The sequence below is a fragment of the Bos mutus genome, chromosome 12, assembly GCF_027580195.1.
Source record: "Bos mutus isolate GX-2022 chromosome 12, NWIPB_WYAK_1.1, whole genome shotgun sequence".
Lineage (NCBI taxonomy): Eukaryota > Metazoa > Chordata > Mammalia > Artiodactyla > Bovidae > Bos > Bos mutus.
The window spans coordinates 69,512,188-69,535,733 of record NC_091628.1 but is presented as its reverse complement, the minus strand read 5'-3'; the positions used below and the strand labels follow the sequence as shown (position 1 = coordinate 69,535,733).

At 41.3% G+C, this 23,546-nt stretch overlaps 1 protein-coding gene across 3 annotated transcripts in view; it reads left to right on the top strand.

Moving 5' to 3' along the window:
* Positions 1-23,546, top strand: part of ABCC4 (ATP binding cassette subfamily C member 4 (PEL blood group)) — a 185,073-nt gene that overhangs the window by 118,598 nt on the left and 42,929 nt on the right. For all 3 annotated transcript variants that reach the window (XM_070380662.1, XM_005909234.3, XM_070380663.1), the window contains one exon: positions 12,212-12,291. In XM_070380662.1, coding sequence (XP_070236763.1) covers positions 12,212-12,291 — 80 coding nt within the window. The remainder of the gene's footprint in view (positions 1-12,211; positions 12,292-23,546) is intronic.

The window sequence follows — 23,546 nt, the reverse complement described above, 5'->3', positions numbered from 1 at the left end:
ATACCTACTCTGAAGGTGCAGCAAGTGCTACAGAGCAAACCAGCCAAGGTATAAACTTGACCTTAAAATCAAACTCTGGGTTTTACCCATCTAGAAATCTGTGGTGCTTTCCTCACTAACCCGGGAAGCTTCTGCCAATAGCAGCATGTGACTTGCCAAGCAGATAAGGAGCTGGCAGGTTGGGCCTCACGCCTCTTGCTCTTGGGCATTCCGTGTGCCTCCTTACCTTTTCAGGTGTTTGACTCTGCCCGCCCTTTTTCTCTCCAGTGTGTCCACCTCCTTTAGGTGAGAGAGTTGAAAGGAATTGGCTTCAAGTGTAGTAAGCTTAGCACAAATTGTGTGGAATCTTCTCCAGGTTGCCCTGTTTGGAGAGGAACCTTTTGCCTTTACTTAGGGGCTGGATCTCCTCTTAGAAATCCAGCCTTGTCAACAGTGACTTCAAGAATATAACTTGGCTTAGGTTCCCCACACTGCCAGTTCATGCTGAGTATGCCCTCAGTAACTGGCTGTCTGCTCAATCCAGTTATCCAGCCCTTTTGGTCAGATTTCAATTTGAGACCTTTCCTGATAATAAAAGCCTTGTTGTTTAGTCACTTCAGTCATGTCCAACTCTTTGAGACCCCACATACCGTAGCCCACCAGGCTCCTATGGTTCTCCAAGCAAGAATACTGGAGTGGGTTGCCATTTCCTTCTCCAGGGAATCTTCCCGACCCAGGGATTAAACCTGCATCTCTTACATTGGTAGGTGGATTCTTCACCACCAGAGAAGCCTTAATAATAATAATAATAAAAGCCTTAAATATTTGTTAAAATCATTAGTTCACTTTTTCTATTTAATGAGTTTCACATTAAATTTTGTCTGAAAAGTCACAATTTAGCAATGTTTTATAAAATCCTTTGTTTCAGTTTTGCTAAATGTATTTTGAAGCCCAGGTTGAAATTTAGCTACAGATGCTTTCATACTTAGTGTTCTTTCACCCATGGGAACTGGTGGTTTTGTTTTTCAACAGAATTTTTATATTTTATGTATGTGAGACCAGTAATGGCTTCAGATCGCTGTTTACTATTAGATCACAATTGCATGCTGTAGGTATGGGTAGTTTTATGCCTAATGACCGAAAAGGCTAAATTAAAAATAACTGTTAAAATATTTTCTCTTTCTAATTGAATGCTGGCAACATCTTGATTTTTCCGACAAGAGTGATGGGTATTATTAGAAGTTTATCTTATCCTGAATGATAAGAGTTCAGGGGAGAAACTTTTGTGTTGAGTTTGTCGAATTCTGTTCCCGTGGTCCTCATTTAATTTTCTTTGGTTCTGACATCATTGTTCCCTTTTACTTTGTCTAAGGGTCTGTATTAAATGTCATGTGAGCAAAATAGAAACTTTTTAAAATGGCATCATGTTTAGAACGATGTCGGCTAAGTCATCATGTCTGCTAAGTTCTACTGAGGCTTATTCAGAGGTTTTCAGTTTTTGCATAAGGGCAAAGATGTTGACAGTTCTGTATATGTGTGGTATCCAGAGTTTAGAAACAAGCAGACCTGTATTCTGAAAGAGAGGCCCCACATGCTAGGAGTCTTCCCTGCATGGCATTCTCTTCTGCATTTGTAGCTTTCTTTTTGGTCCCTTCCTTCAACTCCCCCCAAACATTTAAGCTTCAAGCCTCCTTTCCATCATGTAAATGGATCCCCGGTCATCCTTCCTTTAATACAAGTTCTTAGATGCTCGCTTCTAGCATATTCTGTGGGATTTTTTCTTCTTTAAACTCCAGGCTCGCCCATCCTTGCCTCCTTTGATCTAATGATACATCTTTTGTTATTCTTGTTGTTATTCAGTTTATAAATTGCCTCTGACTCTTTGCTACACAGTGGACTATAGCACGCCAGGCTCCTCTGCCCTCTACCATCTCCCAGAATTTGCTCAAATTCATATTCATTTGGTCAGTGATGCTATTAACCATCTCATCCTCTGCTGCCCTCTTCTCCTTTTGCCTTCAGTCTTTCCCAGCATCAGAATCTTTTCCAGTGAGTTGTCTCTTCACATCAAGTGGCCAGAGCATTGGAGCTTCAGTCGTAGTCCTTCCAGTGAATATTCAGGATTGATTTCCTTTAGGATTGGCTGGTTTGATCTCCTTACAGTCCCAGGATATATCTACCTTTGCTTTTAATTCCAGGAGAAACATGCCCTGGAAGGATAGGGAATGTAAACACTCACTGTCATCTTCTATTCAGATCCACTTTGGATTTATTTTGGTGTTTTCCCCCTTAGCCTTCTGTTCTTTTTATAACCTCCTCTACCTTCTTTCTGAATGTTGAGCTTTAAGCCAACTTTTTCACTCTCCTCTTTCACTTTTATCAAGAGGCTTTTTAGTTCCTCTTCACTTTCTGCCTTAAGGGTGATTTTCCCAGCAATCTTGACTCCAGCTTGTGCTTCTTCCAGCCCAGCGTTTCTCATGATGTACTCTGCATATAAGTTAAATAAGCAGGGTGACAATATACAGCCTTGACGTACTCCTTTTCCTATTTGGAACCAGTCTGTTGTTCCATGTCCAGTTCTAACTGTTGCTTCCTGACCTGCATATAGATGGGGAAACAGTGGAAACAGTGTCAGATTTTATTTTTGGGGGCTCCAAAATCACTGCAGATGGTGATCGCAGCCATGAAATTAAAAGACGTTTACTCCTTGAAAGGAAAGTTATGACCAACCTAGATAGCATATTCAAAAGCAGAGACGTTACTTTGCCAATAAAGGTCCGTCTGTCTAGTCAAGGCTATCCAGTGGTCATTATGGATATGAAAGTTGGACTGTGAAGAAAGCTGAGCGCCGTAGAAATGATGCTTTTGAACTGTAGTGTTGGAGAAGACTCTTGAGAATCCCTTGGACTGCAAGGAGATCCAACCAGTCCATTCTAAAGGAGATCAGTCCTGGGTGTTCTTTGGAAGGACTGATGCTGAAGCTGAAACTCCAATACTTTGGCCACCTCATGTGAAGAGTTGACTCATTGAAAAAGACTCTGATGCTGGGAGGGATTGGGGGCAGGAGGAGAAGGGGACGACAGAGGATGAGATGGCTGGAAGGCATCACCGACTTGATGGACATGAGTTTGAGTGAACTCAGAGTTGGTGATGGACAGGGAAGCCTGGCATGCTGTAGTCCATGGGGTTGCAAAGAGTCAGACAAGACTGAGCGACTGAACTGACTGACTCACTTTCCTGAGTAAATCATAGGAGGTGGATTGCGATATCATTCCTCTGTGGCAGCAAGCCTGCGTCCCACCTCGCAAAACAGTTGGACAACAGGTCCCTGAAACGAGGGTGCCCTGGTCGATCAAGTGCAGGTTTCTTTGGTTTAATCCAACACTTGAAAATTAGATAAAATGAAAACCGTGTTTAGATTTATTTACAGTTTTTTGGGGGCTTCCCTCATGGCTCAGAAGGTAAAGAACCTACCTGCAGTGCAGCGTTCAATCCCTAGGTTGGAAAGATCCTCTGGAAAAGGGAATGGCTGTGCACTCCAGTATTCTTGTCTGGAGAATCCCACGAACAGAAGAGCCTGGTGGGCTGTAGTCCACAGGGTCACAAAAGAGTCAGACATGATCGAGTGACTAACACTTTCATTTTTAACAATTTTGTTAAAAACCCCTCCTGACAGACTTGGTGTAAGAAATCTGTTTAAGTAGTAAATTAATTTAGGTGGCAAGCACCCCACCTGAATGTTGTTATATGCTGACAGTTTAGATGAATGGATATTATCATCTCAGCACATTTCTGCCCTTTGATAGTGTGTCTGTTTGCAGGAGTCTACAAACGTGTTAATATTTCATCAGTTTGCGGCATAGAAGAAGAAGAAGAAAAATGGCATAGTTTCTTATTTGTATTTATAGGATGCCGATATGAAGCTGAAAATGCTGCCTGGCAGGTTACATGGCTAAATACACATGAAGAAAGATAAGAAGCCTGCAGACTTTTGGCACGGGGTAGGGGGGAGACAGGGTCCATACCAGTGACTGTCAGCTGTGTTGGAGGGACATTCTCCATGGCGACCAAATATTTTTTAACCTTCAACTCACCATTTCCTTGAGGAATGTAGCATATTTTTAATGACTTTATTGATTTGATGATTGGGTTACAGTGTACTTTATTTAGTGCTGGAACGTTTCTCTCCTGGCAGCACTTTAATACAAAAAAATCTACTTTTTTTGGCACCACTTTGATAGGCTGTAAAATTGGTTATATTTGCAGGAAAATTTGTTTTCCTATGGTATGGTATGTTTATATGCAGACATAGTGTGACCTTCCCCCCTCACACCCCTGTTACAAAATCATTATCTGTCGTAGTTTACATGGAAATAAACACATGAAGGGCTGTTACTGCTGTGTCCTGTTAAAGCAACATAAATAAAAATGTGGGTTTTATGTCTGAGGGATCACAAAAATAGATTTAATAATTTAATTATAAGTCAAATTTTTAATGCTTTAATCACTTATTTTTTGCTAATGTGTTACAACTTTGCAGTTGTAGACTCAGTTATGTATTTTTTAAAATAATAAGCATGCAGTATATCCTTCATTCATTGTAATGGTGTACAAGTGAATTTGATATTATATGCAATGAGACCCAGTAAAAGTGCATCTTTATTTTGTTTGTATCACTCAATTTATGAGCAGAATTAGAATACATTCTGCTAATAAGTTAAAGTTTCTTATGAAAAACAATGTCACATATATTTGTCTTTGGTCAGTTGTCATAAATTCAATCTGGGGGTTCAGATAATATATATATATGTGTGTGTGTGTGTATATATATATATAATCTTTCAAAATAGTTTTTATGAGACTTTACTTCCCTTCTAAGAATACTATCTAGTACATATTTTGTTATTAAATAAAAATATAATTAATTTTATTCATTCAGTTTCAAAAGATTTTTTAAATTATTTATTATTTATTTTTGTTTGCACTGGGTCTTTGTTGCTGCACATGGGCTTTCTCTAGTTGCGATAAGCAGGCTTGTCATTGAGGTGTCTTCTCTTGTGGAGCACGATCTGAGGGTACACGGCCTCAGTAATTTCGGTGCATGGGCTTTGTTGTTGCATAACATGTGGGTTCTTCCTGAACCTGGGATTGAACCCATATCCCCTGCATTGACAGGCAGATGCTTAACCACTTGACCACCAGGGAAGTCCTGCTTATTTTTAAAGCATGATAAAACATTTAATAAAGCTGCCCTAAGAACCCCTCTCTAAAGAGGCAAGTAGAATTTTACAGCATTATAAAAGCTCTTTTCACCCCACTTTCAAATAATTTTGAAGGGCAGAAATTATGCATTTAATAAATAGCCGTGTTACTGAAACTATGGAATGCTTATAGTGCTAGTGTAGGCAAAACCCCCAGCAAATATGGACCAATGTCCATTTCTTTGATATTTTCTCCATGGGAAGAAAGGAACTTGCAGAAAGTTGATAGAGTCCACTTAAGAAACCCAGGGAAAAGTCAAACTTAAAATGGCTGTCTGAGTTTAATGAGTGGTTGTTTTCTGAAGGGACAAGTAATTTAAAGGAAGCAAATTGATAAGGTAGGTGCAGAAAACGCAAATATTTTTCCTGGACAGTTATGTGTATCCAGGGTTTTTTTTTTTTTATGGTGGGCAGTATGATGCCAAGGGAGAAAAAGATCATAGCTTGCTTTTGCTTGCTGGAAGGTAGGGTCTTTTAGTCCTTTCCTTGCTTAGAGTGAACAGACATTTTCAGAATTTGGTCAGCTGTCCAGCTCTTTTCCTTGAAGAAGAAGGGAGTTGCCTCGCCTTGGTACTGAGCACAGAACCCAAGGAAGACTCACAGATGCCTTGCTGCCCAGGAGCAGCCCAACACATCCGGAATCATGCAAATTGAGCTGCCTGCTAAGTGAGGAAGGAAAGAATATCGTGCACAGGCATTTGATGTCTTTTTATGGGAGAACAAAAGAGTTTCGATTCTTTCACTTGGAGTTCAGCCTGGCCATTGTGTGGCAGAGGAGGCTTAATGAATCATTGTTTAACTAAGATCCTGCCAAGTATTTGACCATTAAATAGCCTGCATGTGTATAGAGTTCTTCTCTGACAGACTCTTATTTGACTGTGATTAATTGGCATTGAATTGGTATTTAATTACCTCCCCAGAAATCTAAGAACAGTTTGTGTTCTGATTAAGTTATTTGATGTATAAACCTGCCTGGCGCTGGGAAAGTCGGCTCTGTCCTTGCTGTGTACCTGTTTCAGTGCTGACGGCCTGACCTCTGGTTGCTCAAAGCCGAGGGGCTGTCTCAAAGTATCAAAACGCAATATGGATTGGGATTTCAGTTTCTCTTTTAATGTGCAAAAGTTTTAGGAGTCAAAATACAGCCTGTAAAGGTTTTCTTTTATGTTGAAGTTCTTTAATATATTCATCGGGCTGTGTTAAACATTTTATGCAAATGTATCAGCTTCCTCACTGCATAATGTATTACTGTGTGCATGCACGTGAGATGTCCAAGGGTAGAGATTCCACCGGCTGGACACAGCAACAATGAAAGGACTCTTTGCGACCCCATGGACTGCAGCCTTCCAGGCTCCTTTGTCCATGGGGGTTCTCCAGGCTAGAATACTGAAATGGGATGCCATGCTGTCCTCCATGGATCGAACCCGGGTCTCCCTTGTTGCAAACAGATTCTTTACCATCTGAGCTACCAGGGAAGCCTGATGAAGGCCAGTTCTGGTTCAGGTGTCACTGTCCTTAGAGAACAGATGATAGCGGAACCAGTGGGAAATGACCATTTTGGGGAATAGAGTTCCAAATATAAGGGGGGCAGGTGCAAGCCAGGTCACGGGAATGAAGAGAGGTATTAAAAAATAGTTATATCCCGGAAACCAGCACCTAGGATGATTTTCTTTTTTAAAAGTCATTACAGGGATTAGCTATCACAGAAGAAGTCAAGATGAATGAGGATGGAGGGAAAGATACTGGTTTTACAAACCAGATGATGTGTGAAGAGGGTGGCAGCTGGACTGGAAGAAGGGTTTGTGAGATATTTGAATAGCCCACAATTTAATGTGAGGAATGTTTGACCAAGAGGGAATGTGTCTCCTATGCTCCCTCCTGCCTCCTTTTCTTTTTTGGCCTCTACACGACTTGCAGGATCTTAGTTCCCTGAGTAAGGATTGAACCTGTGCCCTTGGCTGTGAAAGCCTACAGTTCTAACCAGTAGACCACCAGAGAATTCCCATCCAAAAGCTTTTTATAACTCATAGTACACTATATAGAATTATAACTCTTTGAGCAGTGTTTCCACTTCTTACAGCTTTTATCTAATTTTTAAAGGAAGGAATACAGTACTGAAAATGATTTTTCCCTTCCCCCTCTTTTTTAAAAAGAAAATTGAAGTGCAATCGATGTACAATGTTGTATTAATTTTAGATGTACAGCAAAGCGATTCAGTTATTCATATATACGTATATCCATAGTTTTCCAGATTCTTTCCCATTACAGGTTATTACAGGATATCAAATGTAGCTCCCTCTGCTATACAGTAGTTCTTTATTGTTTATTTTCTATATAGTATGTATCTGTTAACCCCAAACTCCTAGTCTATCCCTTTTCCCCCTTCCCTATGTCTGTGGGGCTACTTCTTTTTTATAAATAAGTTTATTTGTATAATTTTTAATCCCCTTGTTTTTAATGGTGTTCTCCATTTGTGTGTTTCATTTTCCTTCCCAACAAAGGCCCATGCTCTCACACTTAATACAACCCAACCACATTTGTGTAACAACTGTCGGGGGTTCCCAGAAATTAAAATGATGTGCTATAGATACACCAAGATCAGATCTGGGTGTTGGTTGATCCCACTCCAGTTCACCTCCCGTCACTTTACATGGGATGGGTTGTGGGAGGAAGCATTGTCTTCAAGTTTAGTCATGTTCTCACACCAAATGTTCTGCTGTCCCATTTCTGAGCACTGCAAGTTCTTGTATGCATATTGGAGAGGGAAGGGTTGATTTTGCATTCTGAATGGCAACTTCCTGATACTTGCCTTTGAAGAAGTGGGATGTCCCTGGTCAGATGACTTTATTAACAGATCTTTTGACCTTTGTTTCTGTGGGTGCACATTTCCCAGGCGAGACTGCTCCGTGTTTTAACTCCCCAGTTCTCATTCTTCGGGAAGTATGAGATGAAAACTGTACATTTTGTCCTGAAACTTGGTCAAGGTGCAGTGTGCTGGGAAAAAAGACCTTGGAGGCAAAGTGGTGTGTTTCTGTGATTGGAGGAGTCCTGTGATGATGTGTGGTGTCCTGTCCCCTCAGAATTGACATTTCTTAATTGCCTAAGAAGAAATGTGGCCACCCCACTTGCTATGGTTCATAGTTTATGTATGTATGTATGTAAAGGTTGCTCAGTCCTATCCGACTCTGCAACCACATGGACTGTAGCCCGCCAAGCTCCTCTATCCGTTGGTTTTTCCAGGCAAGAATACTAGAGTGGGTTGTCATTTCCTCCCAAGGGGATCTTCCCAACTGAGGGATGAAACCTGGGTCTCCTGCATTGCGGGCAAACTCTTTACCATCTAAGCCACCAGGGAAGCCCGGTTCATGGTTTAAGAATCCCCAGAAATCATGAAAGCTGTAGGCATTTTCCAGTGGGTATGCTCCATTGTTTTTATCAGGCTCACAGTGTTTCAGAGCCATCGTCTTTTAACTGTCTGTTGCTGTGCGCTAGTCTGTCCAGTCCTGACCTTCTATGAGCCGTGAGCCAGACTCCTCACATGACATGTGCACAAGATCCAGGGGTAAAGGAACTAGCCTGATCTAGCTTCCTGACCTCTTTTCCCCCCACCGTGCTCAGGCGATGTAAAAAACTACTCTCTGTAGAAAGACATATATAGCGACTGCAACAGGTGGTTTCCTGGGGCAATATGCAAGGTGTATCCACTCCTTCAAGGTCAGTGCGCTGCCATAGTTAACATTAGGTGATGGGTCTTGCCCTGTGTCACAGGATAGCATGAGGCTTGGAGAGGGTTCTCGAGCCCTGAATTTTCTTAATCAGTTATACTTTTCTTAGACTGTCTGGTTCATTCATTCTTTCATGCGCTTATTCACTTCTTACTCCATTCATTGAATCTTCAGTAACTTGTTCAGTTTAATTTAGAGGTGGAGATATTAACCATTAATTATGGTTAGCCAGGAGAGAATTCCGAGGAACTCGTCTATTTTAATGTTCAAAGCATTCAGCAGCCAGTGGAGCACGTATTAGCCAGTCAGAAGGGGCCGGGCTGACAGAGGCCAGTTTGGCCTTAACACCAGCCCTGCCTGTAATTTTATTGACTCATTCTCTCTCTCTCTCTCTTTTTTTTTTTTTATTTATTTATTTTTAACTGGAGGATAATTGCTTTACAATGTTGTGTTTGTTTCCATTATACATCAACATGAATCAGCCATTCTTATTAGTAGATACCTAATAGAGTTTTTAGATGTGTCTGCTAAAGTAGCTCTATGTCGTAGATGTGATGGCATGAATTTTCTCAGTCTCTGTAACCCTGGATGCAAGTCTTGACCTGTTTTATAACCGAATGTCAGTGAGTTAATTTCCTCCTGCCTCTAAGCCTAAACTGCCTCTTCTGTAAAATGGGGACAACACTGCTCTCAAGAGTTTTGATTAGATGATTCATCCGTGGTTTCTGGCACTTTTCGGTGCTCATGTGGTGGTGGTGGTGTTCTATAACCAAGCAGGGGTGACCACAAGGCACGACCTCAAGGAAAAAATGCCGCCCAAGCTGTGGTGTGTACCACAGGCACGCTGATGAGTCTGTGCAGGGTTGGTCTGTGAGAACAGTGGCCGAGACAGAACTGGTCCTCAGCCACCTTCTGGGAGCACTCAGACTGTCACTCCCCTGGGTAACTCGTGTAAGTTGGTCCTCCCTCCTCTCTGCACCCAGCCTTCTCCTCAGGATGTCCTTCTCACAACCATGGCTTTGAAAAGAGAAGTCAGGCCTCTTTCTGACTGAAGGGAATTTTTCAGCTCAGGCCCCCTAAGACTGGACTCGTCCTCCACTCCTGTTCACACTCAGCTCTCTCCTATCTTAGCACTCCTGAGGTCATGCCCTTTCCATCAAAGAGGCAAATATTTGCCCTGCTTTTGCCCTTTCTCACCCCTCAGTCCGCACACATGTCATTCCTCCCACCTGGACAAACTCCTCTCTCCATCAGTCCATCCCCTGCCCTCCTCCCAAGCGCTCAGGCTGTGTTTCCTCCATGAGAAGTTGTTAGCCTAACCCTGCAGTTCACCCTCTCTGGTGTCACCCGCCGCACTGTGACTCCGTCATCGCTGCCTGTCTTCTGCTTGCTCCCGCTGTCACGCGTCCCTCTAACTGCTGTGTCCCCTCCTGTGTATCCCACGAGCCTGCACAGCATCAGATGACAAAGTGCCCCCACAGACACCAAACAAAAAGCTGGGTCAAGTTTTTAAATCCAAATAGCAAACTCTCTTGTTTCCAGATTCTGCCTACGTTAAAAAGCTGTGTTTTTCCAATAAAGAAGTCATAAAATTTAAACTATATCTTTTAACTTTTTTTTTGATGTGTATATTCCTGAGTTTGGCATTGATACTTTGAGAAGTTTAAAAATGGCTAGGTGGGCCACAAAACAAGTAAGAATGTGTGGGAAAATTGCCCATCTGATGTTAATGGTCCTTAAGCGGAACTGATAGAGAGCCCATCGAAGTGTGGCCTGGGAAACAGCAGGAAGGGCCGCTTGGAGGAAATGCAGACCCTCTAGCTCCCCCAGCACTCCTGAATCAGAGTCTGCATTTTACCAAGTGGGCCCTCCTGCAGCACCTGCTGGGCTTTGCCAGGTGACATGATGTCTCACCTTATTGGTTGGGCACCTGTTAACTCACCCGGCGTTGTGACTTAATTCTTTCAACAGCAGGAGCCCATTTAATCCTGAGACTCACCTTCTATGAAAGCAGGCATTCATAGAGGCTCAGAAAAGTTGTTACTGGGGCATACAAAGGTATCACGAAAAGACAGTTTCTGGGTCTGTGTTTCCTAAGGGTGAGATAGGAAAGTTGAGGCCCAGCCTGTGAAGGTCTGGCCTGGCCAAGTGCAGTAGCCTCCAGCTCCTGGTGTGGGCACACCTGTGCTTCCGGTGAGCCAGGCTCCTTGAGGAGGACAGTGGAGCAGGCTCATCCCGGCAGTGGAACCCCGGCCCCGGCTCATTCATTGTCCAGCTGTGGCTGGTGTGAAGGGCCTCAGGAGAAAGTCACCTGTGACTGAGATCAGGAAGTGTAGGTAGAGGTCCCTCATCTTACCTACAGGCTGGCTTCCTGGAGTCTTTATTACAAAAGAAATTTAGGGGCATAGAGAAACGCACTTCTCGAGCTACTATCCCAGAATAGGGTCTGCGTGTGTGTGTGTGCACGCATGCATACCTCTGTGCATTGTGTGTGAGTGCGCAAGTGCATGTATGTGTGTGCATGCATACCTCTGTGTATTACTTCAATTTCTTTGACTGTAATCATTAAAAAGACCAGAAATCAGTTCTCCTCTTCCAATCCTGCAGCCTTTAGGATATCCTGTTTGGGTGGATTCTGAGAAGGGAAATAGAAGCAATGATAGGAAGTGATCATTAGGCATCAAGTAATATTTCTGTTTTCTGCCTCTATCCCTCTGATCATCTTGGATGGTGAAACGTGAGCTGTGTGTTTGTCACATCTGGTATACCTCTGAAAGCAACAGCTTATCACCCCAATAGTAAATGCTCAGCTTGAAAGAACCCCAAATTTCCCAAAATGTAAAGTGCTTTTGCACCATCCTGGAGGCTAAAAAGTTGAGGAAAGTTTGTAATTACTTTTTTTTAAAAAAACAGTATCACTTAGCAAAATTAATTCTGGTAGCATAGTTAGTGTAACAATTAGGATTATTAGTTTATGTACTTTGTAATTTACCAAGCTAGCACTTGAATCCTTAAATAGTATGAACAGAAAAGGAGGGAATATTCTACAATCCTTCAACTCTTCCTGATATTCTCTTTTGGTAATATCGTATATTTTTTCTTCATCACTGACACTGCCTTATTTCATGTGAATCCCTAATATATTAAATACATATGCATTTAAAATGCTATTTTGATTTGTCCATGAATTGTTTCTGTTAAAGGGCTTGCCTGGGGAAATAAGTAATTTCTTGTGTCCTGTTCTTGCAGGAAGAATTTTAAATCGTTTCTCCAAAGACATTGGACATATGGATGACTTGCTGCCGCTGACATATCTTGATTTCATCCAGGTAATGTTTAAGAGTCCTGTTAAGAGTTCTCCCAGGGAAGAGCAGAGTACCTTTTTCTCAAGGCATTTTCTCAGAGGCTGAGGGTGGGTATTTTAGCCTGATGATGTGTCCTGTTATCTTAAATAAATGCTATGTTTGTGAGAGAAAGGTGCGGCTGTGACTGGGAGACTAAGTAAGTTAACATGAGTAACACCTGGGACAGGAGTGGCTACACAGTCACGTCAAGGTTGGTCTGCAGCAGCAACATGCAGGGTAAGTGGTTCTCCTTCTGCCTTCCAGGTGTCTGGCGTGGATTCCCTTTACTGTGTGCATTTCATAATATAGAAGTAATAATCTCTCACGGAAAGATAGCCTAGATTAACTAAATTATGCATTGTATTACCACAAAGGACAAATATTTACTGCACTTTTTTTTTTTAATATAAAGCTAGGTGTGGTTACTTACAAAGAAAAGATTAGTAATAATAAGGTGAAAATAATACTTTAACAAGGACAATAGAGAGCAGTTATGGAAGATACAAAGCCTTTAAAAGCAAGTACCTTTAAGCCAATAATTTGAGTATGGGATCAAAGTCATCTCAGAAAATGTATTTTTTTGTTTGTGTAGGCAGCTTTTCTTTTAACATGTTGATTGCTGTATCTTAAGGTGTCTTTTTTTTTTTTTTTAAATCCTATAATCCCACAGAAATACCTTCTCTCCAGCCTTTGTTTTGTCTGTCAACTTGGAGGTTCTAAAGAATGGTGTTAGGTCATCTCAGTTCTCATCTGCTTATTCAGTACGGTTGCTATTTGGGATTTTTTCCCTGTTGTTTTTTCCCTGTCTGCTTTTCACTTATTCAGGCTATACAGAGACCTTGTCAAGTGTTTATTTTGGATTTATCAAATATATGGCATTTATAAAAAGCTGTATATTTTCTAAAATCCCAGCTGCTGCTGCTGCTGCTGCTAATAACTCCTGGATTTAAACCCTTCTCACTTTCTCTAAGTGCCAGTTAACATGATCCCATTTAAGGCCAGGAAGGAGAGAAATGTGGTGGTGAGGATGTGCAGTTATGGCCTGGTGCTGATGCTCCCAACTCCCAGTTTTATTTCAGTGTTCAAATGCTCTCTAAATCAAAACTTAGGGTCTCTTCAGGAGCCATTGCTATAAAAGGAGTCCGAAGTACATAATTTAGAAAGTTAGCTATGTCAGGAAAATCAGTACTTGGTCTGAAATTATTCTAAGCATTCCTGTAAGTCACAAACAATGTGTCAGTGAATATCTGGCTGTAAAGGTGTAGCCTATGGGAGAAAGCTGCCACTGTCAACCAATGTGAAATAGGCTGTGATTTAGAGGCAAACTAGTTTTTTCTGCAAAGATGTCTGATTCTGCTCCCCACGCGCCCGCCCCCCCACCCACTGCTTTTGCAGACTTATATGTTTGAGTCCTACCGGGCTACATAAGTTATCCTCAGAAACAATTTTTTACCAAGAGTCCTGTGTTGTGAGGGTGATTGTTAATTACTTTGAGAAGATTTTGTGGAAGTTTCTGTGTCTTGGCTACTGCTAGCCGGGCCAAGATTGGGTTTCCAGATCCGATTGGCCCACTCTGTGCTTAGCACATGGTTAATTAGTCCTCATAAAGATAATGCACCACATATATTAGTGTGATCTAGAGAGGAACAGGGATAGATGCCACCTGCTGTCAGCGTCCAACATTCTCAGTGGTGTGAGGAGAAAATTCTAGTCTCACCGTTCTTCTTTTTAACCTGAGAGACAAGGGTCTCAGTTAATCTTGATGGAACACACCATTGTTAAATACCAGTAGTCCCAATTAGCTGATTTCTTGAATCTAACAGCAATGGTAAATCTCTGTATTATTGTCTCTAAGAAAGCAGTGTTTGTATAAAAGATGACTCAGTTATCAATTATGATAAAGATCTGTTGTCACTTGCTTTGTTTGCAGGTGTCTTTAATAAGGCAGCCATAATCCCTTCAGGAAGAAATATTTTCTCCTTTTAAAAATAGTATTAGCTAAATATAAAAGCCCTGATCCCTGCCATTGTTGTTGATTCTTTGAGGGACATTTCCCAACATTCATTGTTTAAATGGTTGTCAGGAGGAATCAAGTGAAACTTAATAAACAATGCGGTAACTGGTTCATCGTACTTTATGTGCCGAAGCCTTTCTGCAGAGGATTTGCATTCGATGAGTGGGCTTTTGACGAGGTATCACTGGGATCATTTTGAAGTATTTGGGCCTGTTGCTGTATTAGCAAGAGAAGATTTTTATTAAAGCCAGAAAAATGAAGTTAACCTGACCTCAATGAAAGGCCAACAACAAAAAAAAAATGTAAATTGATTTTTTTTTTTTTTTAAAGTTGGGTAGGACTCTGTAATGATGAAAAGAACTCCGAGGTGTGATCTGGGACTCTTAATGGAATCATGTAAACTTAAAATAAACACTATTATGGTAAGCACATAGAATGAAAACTAATTTTCCAAATCAAATACATTATATTCAATTCATTTTCCCCAATCAACCAAATGTTTAAAACCTGTTAGTTATAACAGCAATCTTCTGGAAATTAATTAGAACCCTATTAGCTCTGCTAGCTGAGCCGAATGAAGAGGGTTACTCGTTACATTTCTAAATAGGCTCCTGAATTAAAGCAAAGGAAGGTCAAAATGACAATCAGCTTGACTCACCTTATGACTTTTCTTAAGTTGATCTAGTTTTTTTTTTTTGTAAGGAATTGTTTGATTTTTTGAATGGACATTTTATCCACTTTGACTTATCCTCAGTATTATCTCAGTGACCAGTAACATCCTCTCAAGTGCATGGGAATCTGAAATGGAAGGTCTCTTGTCTGGCCCATCAGCTTGTCTAAAGAGTTTTGTCATCCCCCTTCTTAACTGAGATTGAAAATTTCCTGTCTGCCTTTGATTTTAATGTCCTTAGCAAAACCTGCTGCCGACCTCAGGAGAAGCTGGGTTTTAATACCTCTCATCGGATTCTTAGGGTAAGGATCTTAGTGACTAGCAGCTGCCCCTGTGCTCAGGGAAACTCACACAACGCCAGTCCTCTTAAGCCCATCAGCTGAGTTTAGAAAGGGTTGGGAATTTCCATATCAAGAAGTTAACCTTGGTTTTATCTTGTGCTCCTTCCTGATCTACATGTCATCTCTGAGGCTTGAGCCAGAAAGAACTTGGTAGGATGTATAGCAAGAAATAGAATGCAAATCAAAATTCAAAGCTCAGATATCTTTCCACTTTTGAAATATTCAAACCAACACTGACATGTTTAACATTTGTTTCTTACTGATAAGCATGTGATAATACCTTACAGGAGAATTAAAATCAAATAGATATAGAAATAATGTAATTATACTTATCCATGGGAATTTTTTAATCCAGAGCATGTGTGCTTCATCAGTTTTTCTGCAAGACAATGACAGTTTTGTTGGTCTTGAAAGTAAGAGTTCAGAAAATGGACCATTGGGTTGTAGTATAATTGATTCTGCTGCTGGTGAATTGGGGAAAGGAAACAGAGAAGAGGATCCTCATCAAGGGTTAGGAAAGGTAATTCTCCAGTGAGGAAGTCAGAAGTCAGATTTTATCATTCATTTCACTATCAAAGGGACTAAGATGAGAAAATGCTATTTAAAGTGTGAACCAGTTTGCTGGGCAGGTAGAAACTATTTCCTTAACTTTGTCCCTTGGACTTCAGTTTGAATTTGTGTGAACATTTATGGGTTTTGGTTTATTTTTTGTTTCATTTTTAGTTTTAGTGAGTGATCCATATCCATGCTGATGAGTGACACAGCTCATTTTAAAACGAGTGTGCTTCACAACTGTCTGGCATTCCCATGAGAATTCCAGAGGCCCTGTGGGCTAACGTGTGGGATTTAGGAACCTGAGTTGACACAGGTACAGAACAAGAGTGAATGAACAGAAATTTTTGGCTGCCAAGGCCTTCTGGAAGGAAGGCCAGAAGTGAGGGAAGTTTTTGGATGTATCATAGGAAATAAATAATTTATACAAAATGACAACAGTCTGTAGGTTACCTCAGGGTTGCCGTGGGCTTATCAGATAAGTTAGCCAGTGGTTGGCAGCACGAATCTGGTTTATCAAGGTGTTGTTGAAACTCGTTTGTTTGTTTGCTTTTTCAAAAATCATAACAGCTTTGAGTACTAACAGTATTTTTAAAAACCAAGTCATTTATGAAGCCACAACTTGGTGTTCTTCCCTCATTAAAACTAAATATCTTACATGTGAGAGATTTCAACATGGAAGGAATTCTTTGAAGAAGGGTTTGACTTTCAGAATATACTGAATTTGAATAAATACAAACAAGCAAAATACTGGTCCATTAAAATTCACATTCTTAGTGTATGACTGATATTTTTAATAGCACAACATAAATACAAGCAACATAAATATAGCCACTCATTTTCTTAACAGTGATTAATTTAATTAATGGTACATACATACATAATATTTACAATGTTTCTGTCGTATTTAATTTTAAATTTTAATTTTATTTAGGATTAAATAATTCTTAGTGATTAATCATTCCAATAATGCTTAATCATTCCAATAATGCTTAATCATTCCAATAATACAGTATATTTATAACATTTGATGGGCAGTTATAGTCTTCAGTTTGCACTGAACAGTATTTGTATTGTTCTGTTTGCAACTAGATATATAATAATGGAAAACATTGAAGTTTTTTTCATAAAATGAGTTCTTCCTATTTCATGTCTCACATCATATCTATATATCTTCCATTTTGGTTTGTTTTCAGCAGTCTTTTATTGGACTTCTATGTCCTAGGGATGTGGGATGGAAAAAGTAAAGCCCTTGTCTTCATTCACTGAGTGTGTTCCATGTAGTAGGCACAGGCAGGGCTTGGAATGTGGACGAAGTGAAGTAAAAGTCGCTCAGTCATTTCTGACTGTTTGTAACCCCATGGACTATACAGTCTATGGAATTCTCCAGGCCGGAGTACTGGAATGGGTAGCCTTTCCCTTCTCCAGGGGATCTTCCCAACCTTGGGATCAAACCCAGGTCTCCCGCATTGCAGGCGGATTCTTTACCAGCTGAGCCATGGAGGTGAATGAAACTAATTCTGTCTTCCATGGTGAGACAGTCATCAAGTACATCAAATACAAATACAAATGTATTTGATGTATTACTGTGAGAGTGTACTATTTAGGAGAATGGATAAGGCTTTATTTCCATGTGAGCCAAATGTGATTTACACATTCAGATCTTCCTTGATGTTTCTGGACCTCCACGTGGAGGTATCCTGTGCTTAATTGGAAGTAACAGAGAGAAACCTGGAATGAGCATGGCACCTGCATATCTGTCACTGAGCAGATAGTCACTGAGTCTGTGAAGGAGGACAAGTTTTCCCAGAGAGAGTGAATGATTTTCAGGGCTGAACCTCAGAAGCTTATGGAAGTATTGATGGGGTGGGGATTGGGGTTGTGCTGGGTGATATTTTCCTCTTTCCCTTCAACAAACAAGGGTTAGAGTTGAGTCCTTGAGGTACAAAGCCCTCCCCTCTTGAGTCTTCTCCAGCCCCCCAAGGAGAGGGAGCCCTCCAAGAATTCATCACTTTCAGAAGGAAGTCCTGGAAGGCAAACTAGATGAGGGGGGGGCGGGGAGGGGAGGTGCAGCTGGAGGCAGCTCCTTGTCCTGGGTCAGGAGGTGGGTGGAGCTTCAAGGAGGTACCTTTGATCCCAAATGAGACCCCTGTGGATGGTGGGGTTGGAGGTGTGGCTGGAAGCCAAGTGCCCAATGGGAAGCAGTCTTTTCTTTCAGTCACCAGCTGAGAGTAGGTATGGCAAGGGGTGTTTAGCGGGTTGTTCAGTTTTCTTTTTAAAGGATGTAGTTAGTGCCAAGTGTGTTCAAGCTCATTTTTGATGATTCTGCTCATCCTTGGGTATATTTGGTAAAGCTTGAAAGATACTTGATAATTTTCATTTTTATTACTTCTAAAGTGTATATTCTATATACTTTTTCTTGTCCTATTCCTTCTCACTCCCTAAAGAGAATTTATTTACTATTTTGTAGTTATATGAAAGACCTGCTTTGTTTTATTTCTTTGTTTCTTGTGTCTTTGCTTTTTGAACACTGTGTTGAATAGATTACCCTGCCCACAATTCTCTAAGACCAGCAGACACCTTTGTTTTTTTCCTTCAAATGCCCGAATGTTTGCTTATTTAGGAATCAAGTGTACTTTCTTCAGTGAAATACAGACTAATATATCATAGAAAGGTGTTAGAATTTCATAGATGACAGTACTTATTGGAACTGTTAAATTGTGAATTCCAAGTGCAAGAGTTGTTTGTCTGGCAAGTTGGATATTCTGGGTGGTCTTAATAAATAAAGGCTTTGCTTGAATAGAAAATATGTTAATGAGACAGCAGATGTGTGGGAGTGAGGGATGAATTGGAGAAATAAAGGAGAATTCTGTGCTGAGAGTTTCACAATTGTCGTAGATGTTCTCGATGACGCATTACAGATGGGATTTATACAGAGAAACTCTGAACTGATACCTATGCTGCTGCTGCTGCTGCTAAGTCACTTCAGTCGTGTCCGGTGTCCGACTCTGTGCGACCCCATAGATGGAAGCCCACCAGTCTCCCCCGTCCCTGGGAATCTCCAGGAAAGAACACTGGAGTAGGTTGCCATTTCCCTCTCCAATGTGTGAAAGTGAAAAGTGAAAGTGAAGTCACTCAGTCGTGTCCGACTCTTAGCGACCCCATGGACTGCAGCCCACCAGGCTCCTCCGTCCATGGGATTTTCCAGGCAAGAGTACTGGAGTGGCGTGCCATTGCCTTCTCCGAAATTATACCAAAACATTAAGATTCTGAATTACTCTAGCGTTGGCCAGCTATTTAGATTGCAGCAGTTAAGGGAGCATCTTCCGAAACCCTGCCTGGGGAGTTGGGAATGGCTTCCAGAACTTTATTTAGGGATGGATGAGGCACAAAGGGTAGGGAGCCCAGGAGAGTGTAGAATGTTGGTGTGGCTGGCATAGTGTAAATAGTTGGATTGTGAAGTTGGAGATCAGTCATTGGAGGAGACAGAGATGGAGAGGCCCAGTGGGGGTCAGAACATAGGATGACTTGTGTCATCAACACAGGAATTTGGTTTGGAATGTTTGTAGAATGTTGGGGTATTGACAAGGTAGGGAAGACAGGAAGAGGCACTGGTTTGTCCAAGTTCATCTTTGGAACAGCCAGATCATGATGTCAGGTGTGGCTAATGAAAACCCTCCGTTCTTAATCGGTTTCTACCCTGCAATACAGTCTGTTCCCTCAGGTGATGGCATTGTTATCCTCATATCCTAACAGAGGGGCAGTCACAAGTTTGTACACTGCTAATTTGATTCTTCAGTTGCCTGTCCAGTGAAATTATAGTTACTGACTGTTCATTATAGAGCATGAAAAAATGCAGTTGCCGAAGTCTATTTAGTGTGATTCTGATGATGTGAGAACCCTGAAAATGTTTTTTTTTTTTGCAGAGTTCTTCAATCTCTAGGACAAACTTGATGTTCTCATGGTCTGAGGGTATATTGAATCATATACAGATTTTATGTTAACTGGTAATCATTCATGATGCCAAGAGCTTTAAGTGCTGGAGTGGGGAACCCCAAGGTCTGCCTTTCCAGTCTTGAATCCTAGGTCTCTCCCTTTGTCCCAAAAAGCTGTACTTTCCTTCTCCATAAAATAGAGATAATATGACCAATATCAGAAAACTTGTTCTGTAGACATAATGGAGTCAATAAAATTCTTGGTGTAACATCTAACTACATGTTAAATGATAAATAATGGCTGCTGCTAAGTTGCTAAATCGCTTCAGTCGTGTCCGACTCTGTGCGACCTCAGAGACAGCAGCCCAACCAGGCTTCCTGGTCCCTGGGATTCTCAAGGCAAGAACACTGGAGTGGGTTGCCATTGCCTTCTCCAGTGCGTGAAAGTGAAGTTGCTCAGTCATGTCCGACTCTTAGCGACCCTATGGACTGTAGCCCACCAGGCTCCTCCATCCATGGGATTTTCCAGGTAAGAGTACTGGAGTGGGTTGCCATTGCCTTCTCCGAAATAATGGCTAGTTTTTTTAAATGCCACATATATTTTTTAATTAGGAAAAATAATCCAATAATGCATTATGTTGCACTAAAGTAATTGTCACAGTTTCCAGGCCCATGTGTATCACCACGTGAATGTGTATCACAGTGTTTCTAGGTTTGTAATCCCTGAAGATTTTAATGGATTTTTAAACTTTTTGGCTGCACTCTGAAGCCTATGGGATCTTAATGCCCTGATCAGGAATCAAACCCATACCCCCTGAACTGGAATCGAGGAATCTTAACCACTAGAACACCAAAGTGAAAGGTAGTGTTAATTGCTCAATCGTGTCCAACTCTTTGCGATCCCAAAGATTGTATCATCTCTCAGGTTCCTCTGTCTATGGAATTCTCCAGGCAAGAATACAGGAGTGGATAGCCATTCCCTTCTGCAGGTCGTCTTCTTGACCCAGGGAATGAACCCAGGTCTCTTGCGTGGCAGGCAGATTCTTTACTGTCTGAGCCACTAGGAAAGCCCCACTGGACTACCAGGGAAGGCCCTAATGGACACTTTCTAATGTAGGCTCATTGGGTTGGGGGGCAGTGGGGAATAGAGCTAAGTATTTCCATAGAATTTCTGAATCTTCAGGATCTCAGGTAACATGTAGCAAGGAATCTCAATTATTCCTGAACTCTTTCCATTAAAGACCTGGGTTCGATCCCTGGGTTGGGAAGATCCCCTGGAGAAGGGAAAGGCTACCCACTCCAGTATTCTGGCCTGGAGAATTCCATGGACTGTATAGTCTATGGGGTCGCAAAGAGTCGGACACGACTGAGCGACTTTCACACACACTCACTTCCATTAAAAGGATGGAACACACACATACTTTCAAGAAGTCCTCCAATAGCAAAATATGTGGAAATGAGCAGTAAGAACTTATGCATATTAATAAAGTTTGAATTTATCCAGACTAAAAAATTGGGAGACTGCTCTGAGCATGCAAACTTGCATGCTACAAAATGCTGTAATTTATTGAGGAAAGCTGGATTGCCAAACCTGTCCTCCTCACACTCCTTATTCTCTCCCCGCCACTCCCCGCCCCGCCTAGAAAACACCATAACAACAGCTCGGCTGGGCTCAAATAACTGACTCTTCAGGTCCTTTCATGGACACAAAGGGCTTATCCTGAGGCCTCTTGAGCCACCAATGCTGGCCATGGTGAGACCACCAGGGACCTTGTCATTCCCTCAGCACACACACAAGGCACTGACTGCAGTTTTATGAAGTGAAAATGCCCCCAAAAAGAAAAAGTGAAGGAGGTGTCCTCAGTCATTTCTTTCCAGAGAGGGGAGCGCAGAGGAACAGGCTATTGCATCTGGATATTGAGAACAAAGCCTGAGACTCAGCATAATAGGCTGGGTCACTTGCTTTTATAAAAGCAAAGAGTGGAACTGCCTTTACTTGTCTCGGTACCACTGACCCTTGCATTTCATTGTGTAGAGATGTCAGGGAAAGTGTGTAGAAAGCATTCCAGCCTCTTTCACTGAACAATGACTTTGTCATTTTGAGCTTTTCTGTGGTGTGTTGACCCCTTCCCCCAACCCCTCCCTCAAATCCTGGTTGGACAAAAGAGATTGTTAGTTAGGGAGCCTTGCCCTGTTTGAAAGATCTCTGTTTTACGGACTCTTTAAAAGTAAACTCATTCATTTGAACTGAGTCACAGCATTTTCACGCTTTTAAAATCAACAAAAGCGTTTTAGTTAGGAATTTGCAGGGATCGAATATTCCCTGGAAATGCTAGTCCCAGAGATTTATGCACACTGCAGAGTTAAAGTGGGTTTCCTTGTTAATAGAAGGGAGAATCAATGATATTGGTTACTGGAAATATTTACAAACACTTGACCCTTGGGTTTCTGATATCAAGGTAATATACTTCACATAAGCCCACTCATATGCTCTGTTTACCTTTCTTTTTAACGAAAGATGAGATGGTTGGGTTTTTTCCCAGCATAATAGCACACTAGAAATCAGCCCCGTCAGCGTCAGCCTGGTGACAGTTAATCAGCGGGGACCTTCTCAGGCTGGCAACCAAGTGTTGCTTTTTGTATGTGCCAGCACGTGTGCTCCAGTGATAATGTTTATAGTTTTACAAGAAGCTAATTAAGACCTAAGGAAAAAAATAAGGACCCCATTTTTATCAAACTTCCTGGTGGTGTTTAGAGCATAAAATTTTACATTGTAGCATCATTGGATGACGTCCATTCGAAAACTACAGCTGTCATTCACAATACTTTTCCCTCCTTGCCATCTTTATATTTAGAAATGATCAAACATCAAATAACTTACTCATGTTGAGGGCCATGTGCTGTTTGTTTTTTTTTTTTTTTTAATTATTTTTGTTTGAACTGGTTCTTCATTGCTATGCACGGGCTTTCTTTAGGCGCATCGAGCAGAGTCTGCTCTTTAGTTGGGATGCGCAGGTTTATCATGCTGTAGAGCACTCGGGCTTCAGTAGTTGTGGCACTTGGACTTAGTTGCTCCTTAGCATGTGGTATCTTCCCCGACCAGGGATTGAACCCCTGCATTGGCAGGCTGATTCTTATCCACTACACCAGGGAAGTCCTCCATATTCTATTCTTGGGCACATTTCTTCAATTCTGTCTACCAATGAGTTTTCTTAACAAAATGAAGAGCGTGTGTGCTGAAGAACTTCCTTGATTTTTGTTAAAACCCTGTACTTAGCATTTTACGTGTGGATATATTGCTTCAGTCTATTGTGGAACATCATTTATTGTAATGTATTTATCTTGTGGTGGTTCTCCCCTTGTGAGTTTCAGGATGCATTTGTGTCTTGCAACTCTTGCTTTGGGTCTGTTGATTTAGTCTTCCTTTGATTAGCACACAAAACCAGATTCAGAGTATTCTCCTCACCTCAGAAAATCTCTTCTGGCCCTCTGGAGTAAATGTCCACAGACCAACGGTTGTGATAGATTGCTGTCAGCGTGTGTCAGTTTTCCTGCTTTTGTGCTCCTAAAATAAATGGAGTCAACACAGTACAGGTTTTTCTGCGCTGCCTTCTTTTGCTTAACATGTTTTCAAGATTTTCAAGACCTACCCGTGTTGTGGCATGTTTCAGTGGTTCTTTTCTTTCTTACTCCTTTCTGAGTCATTCTATTGTATGAAGATGCCACAA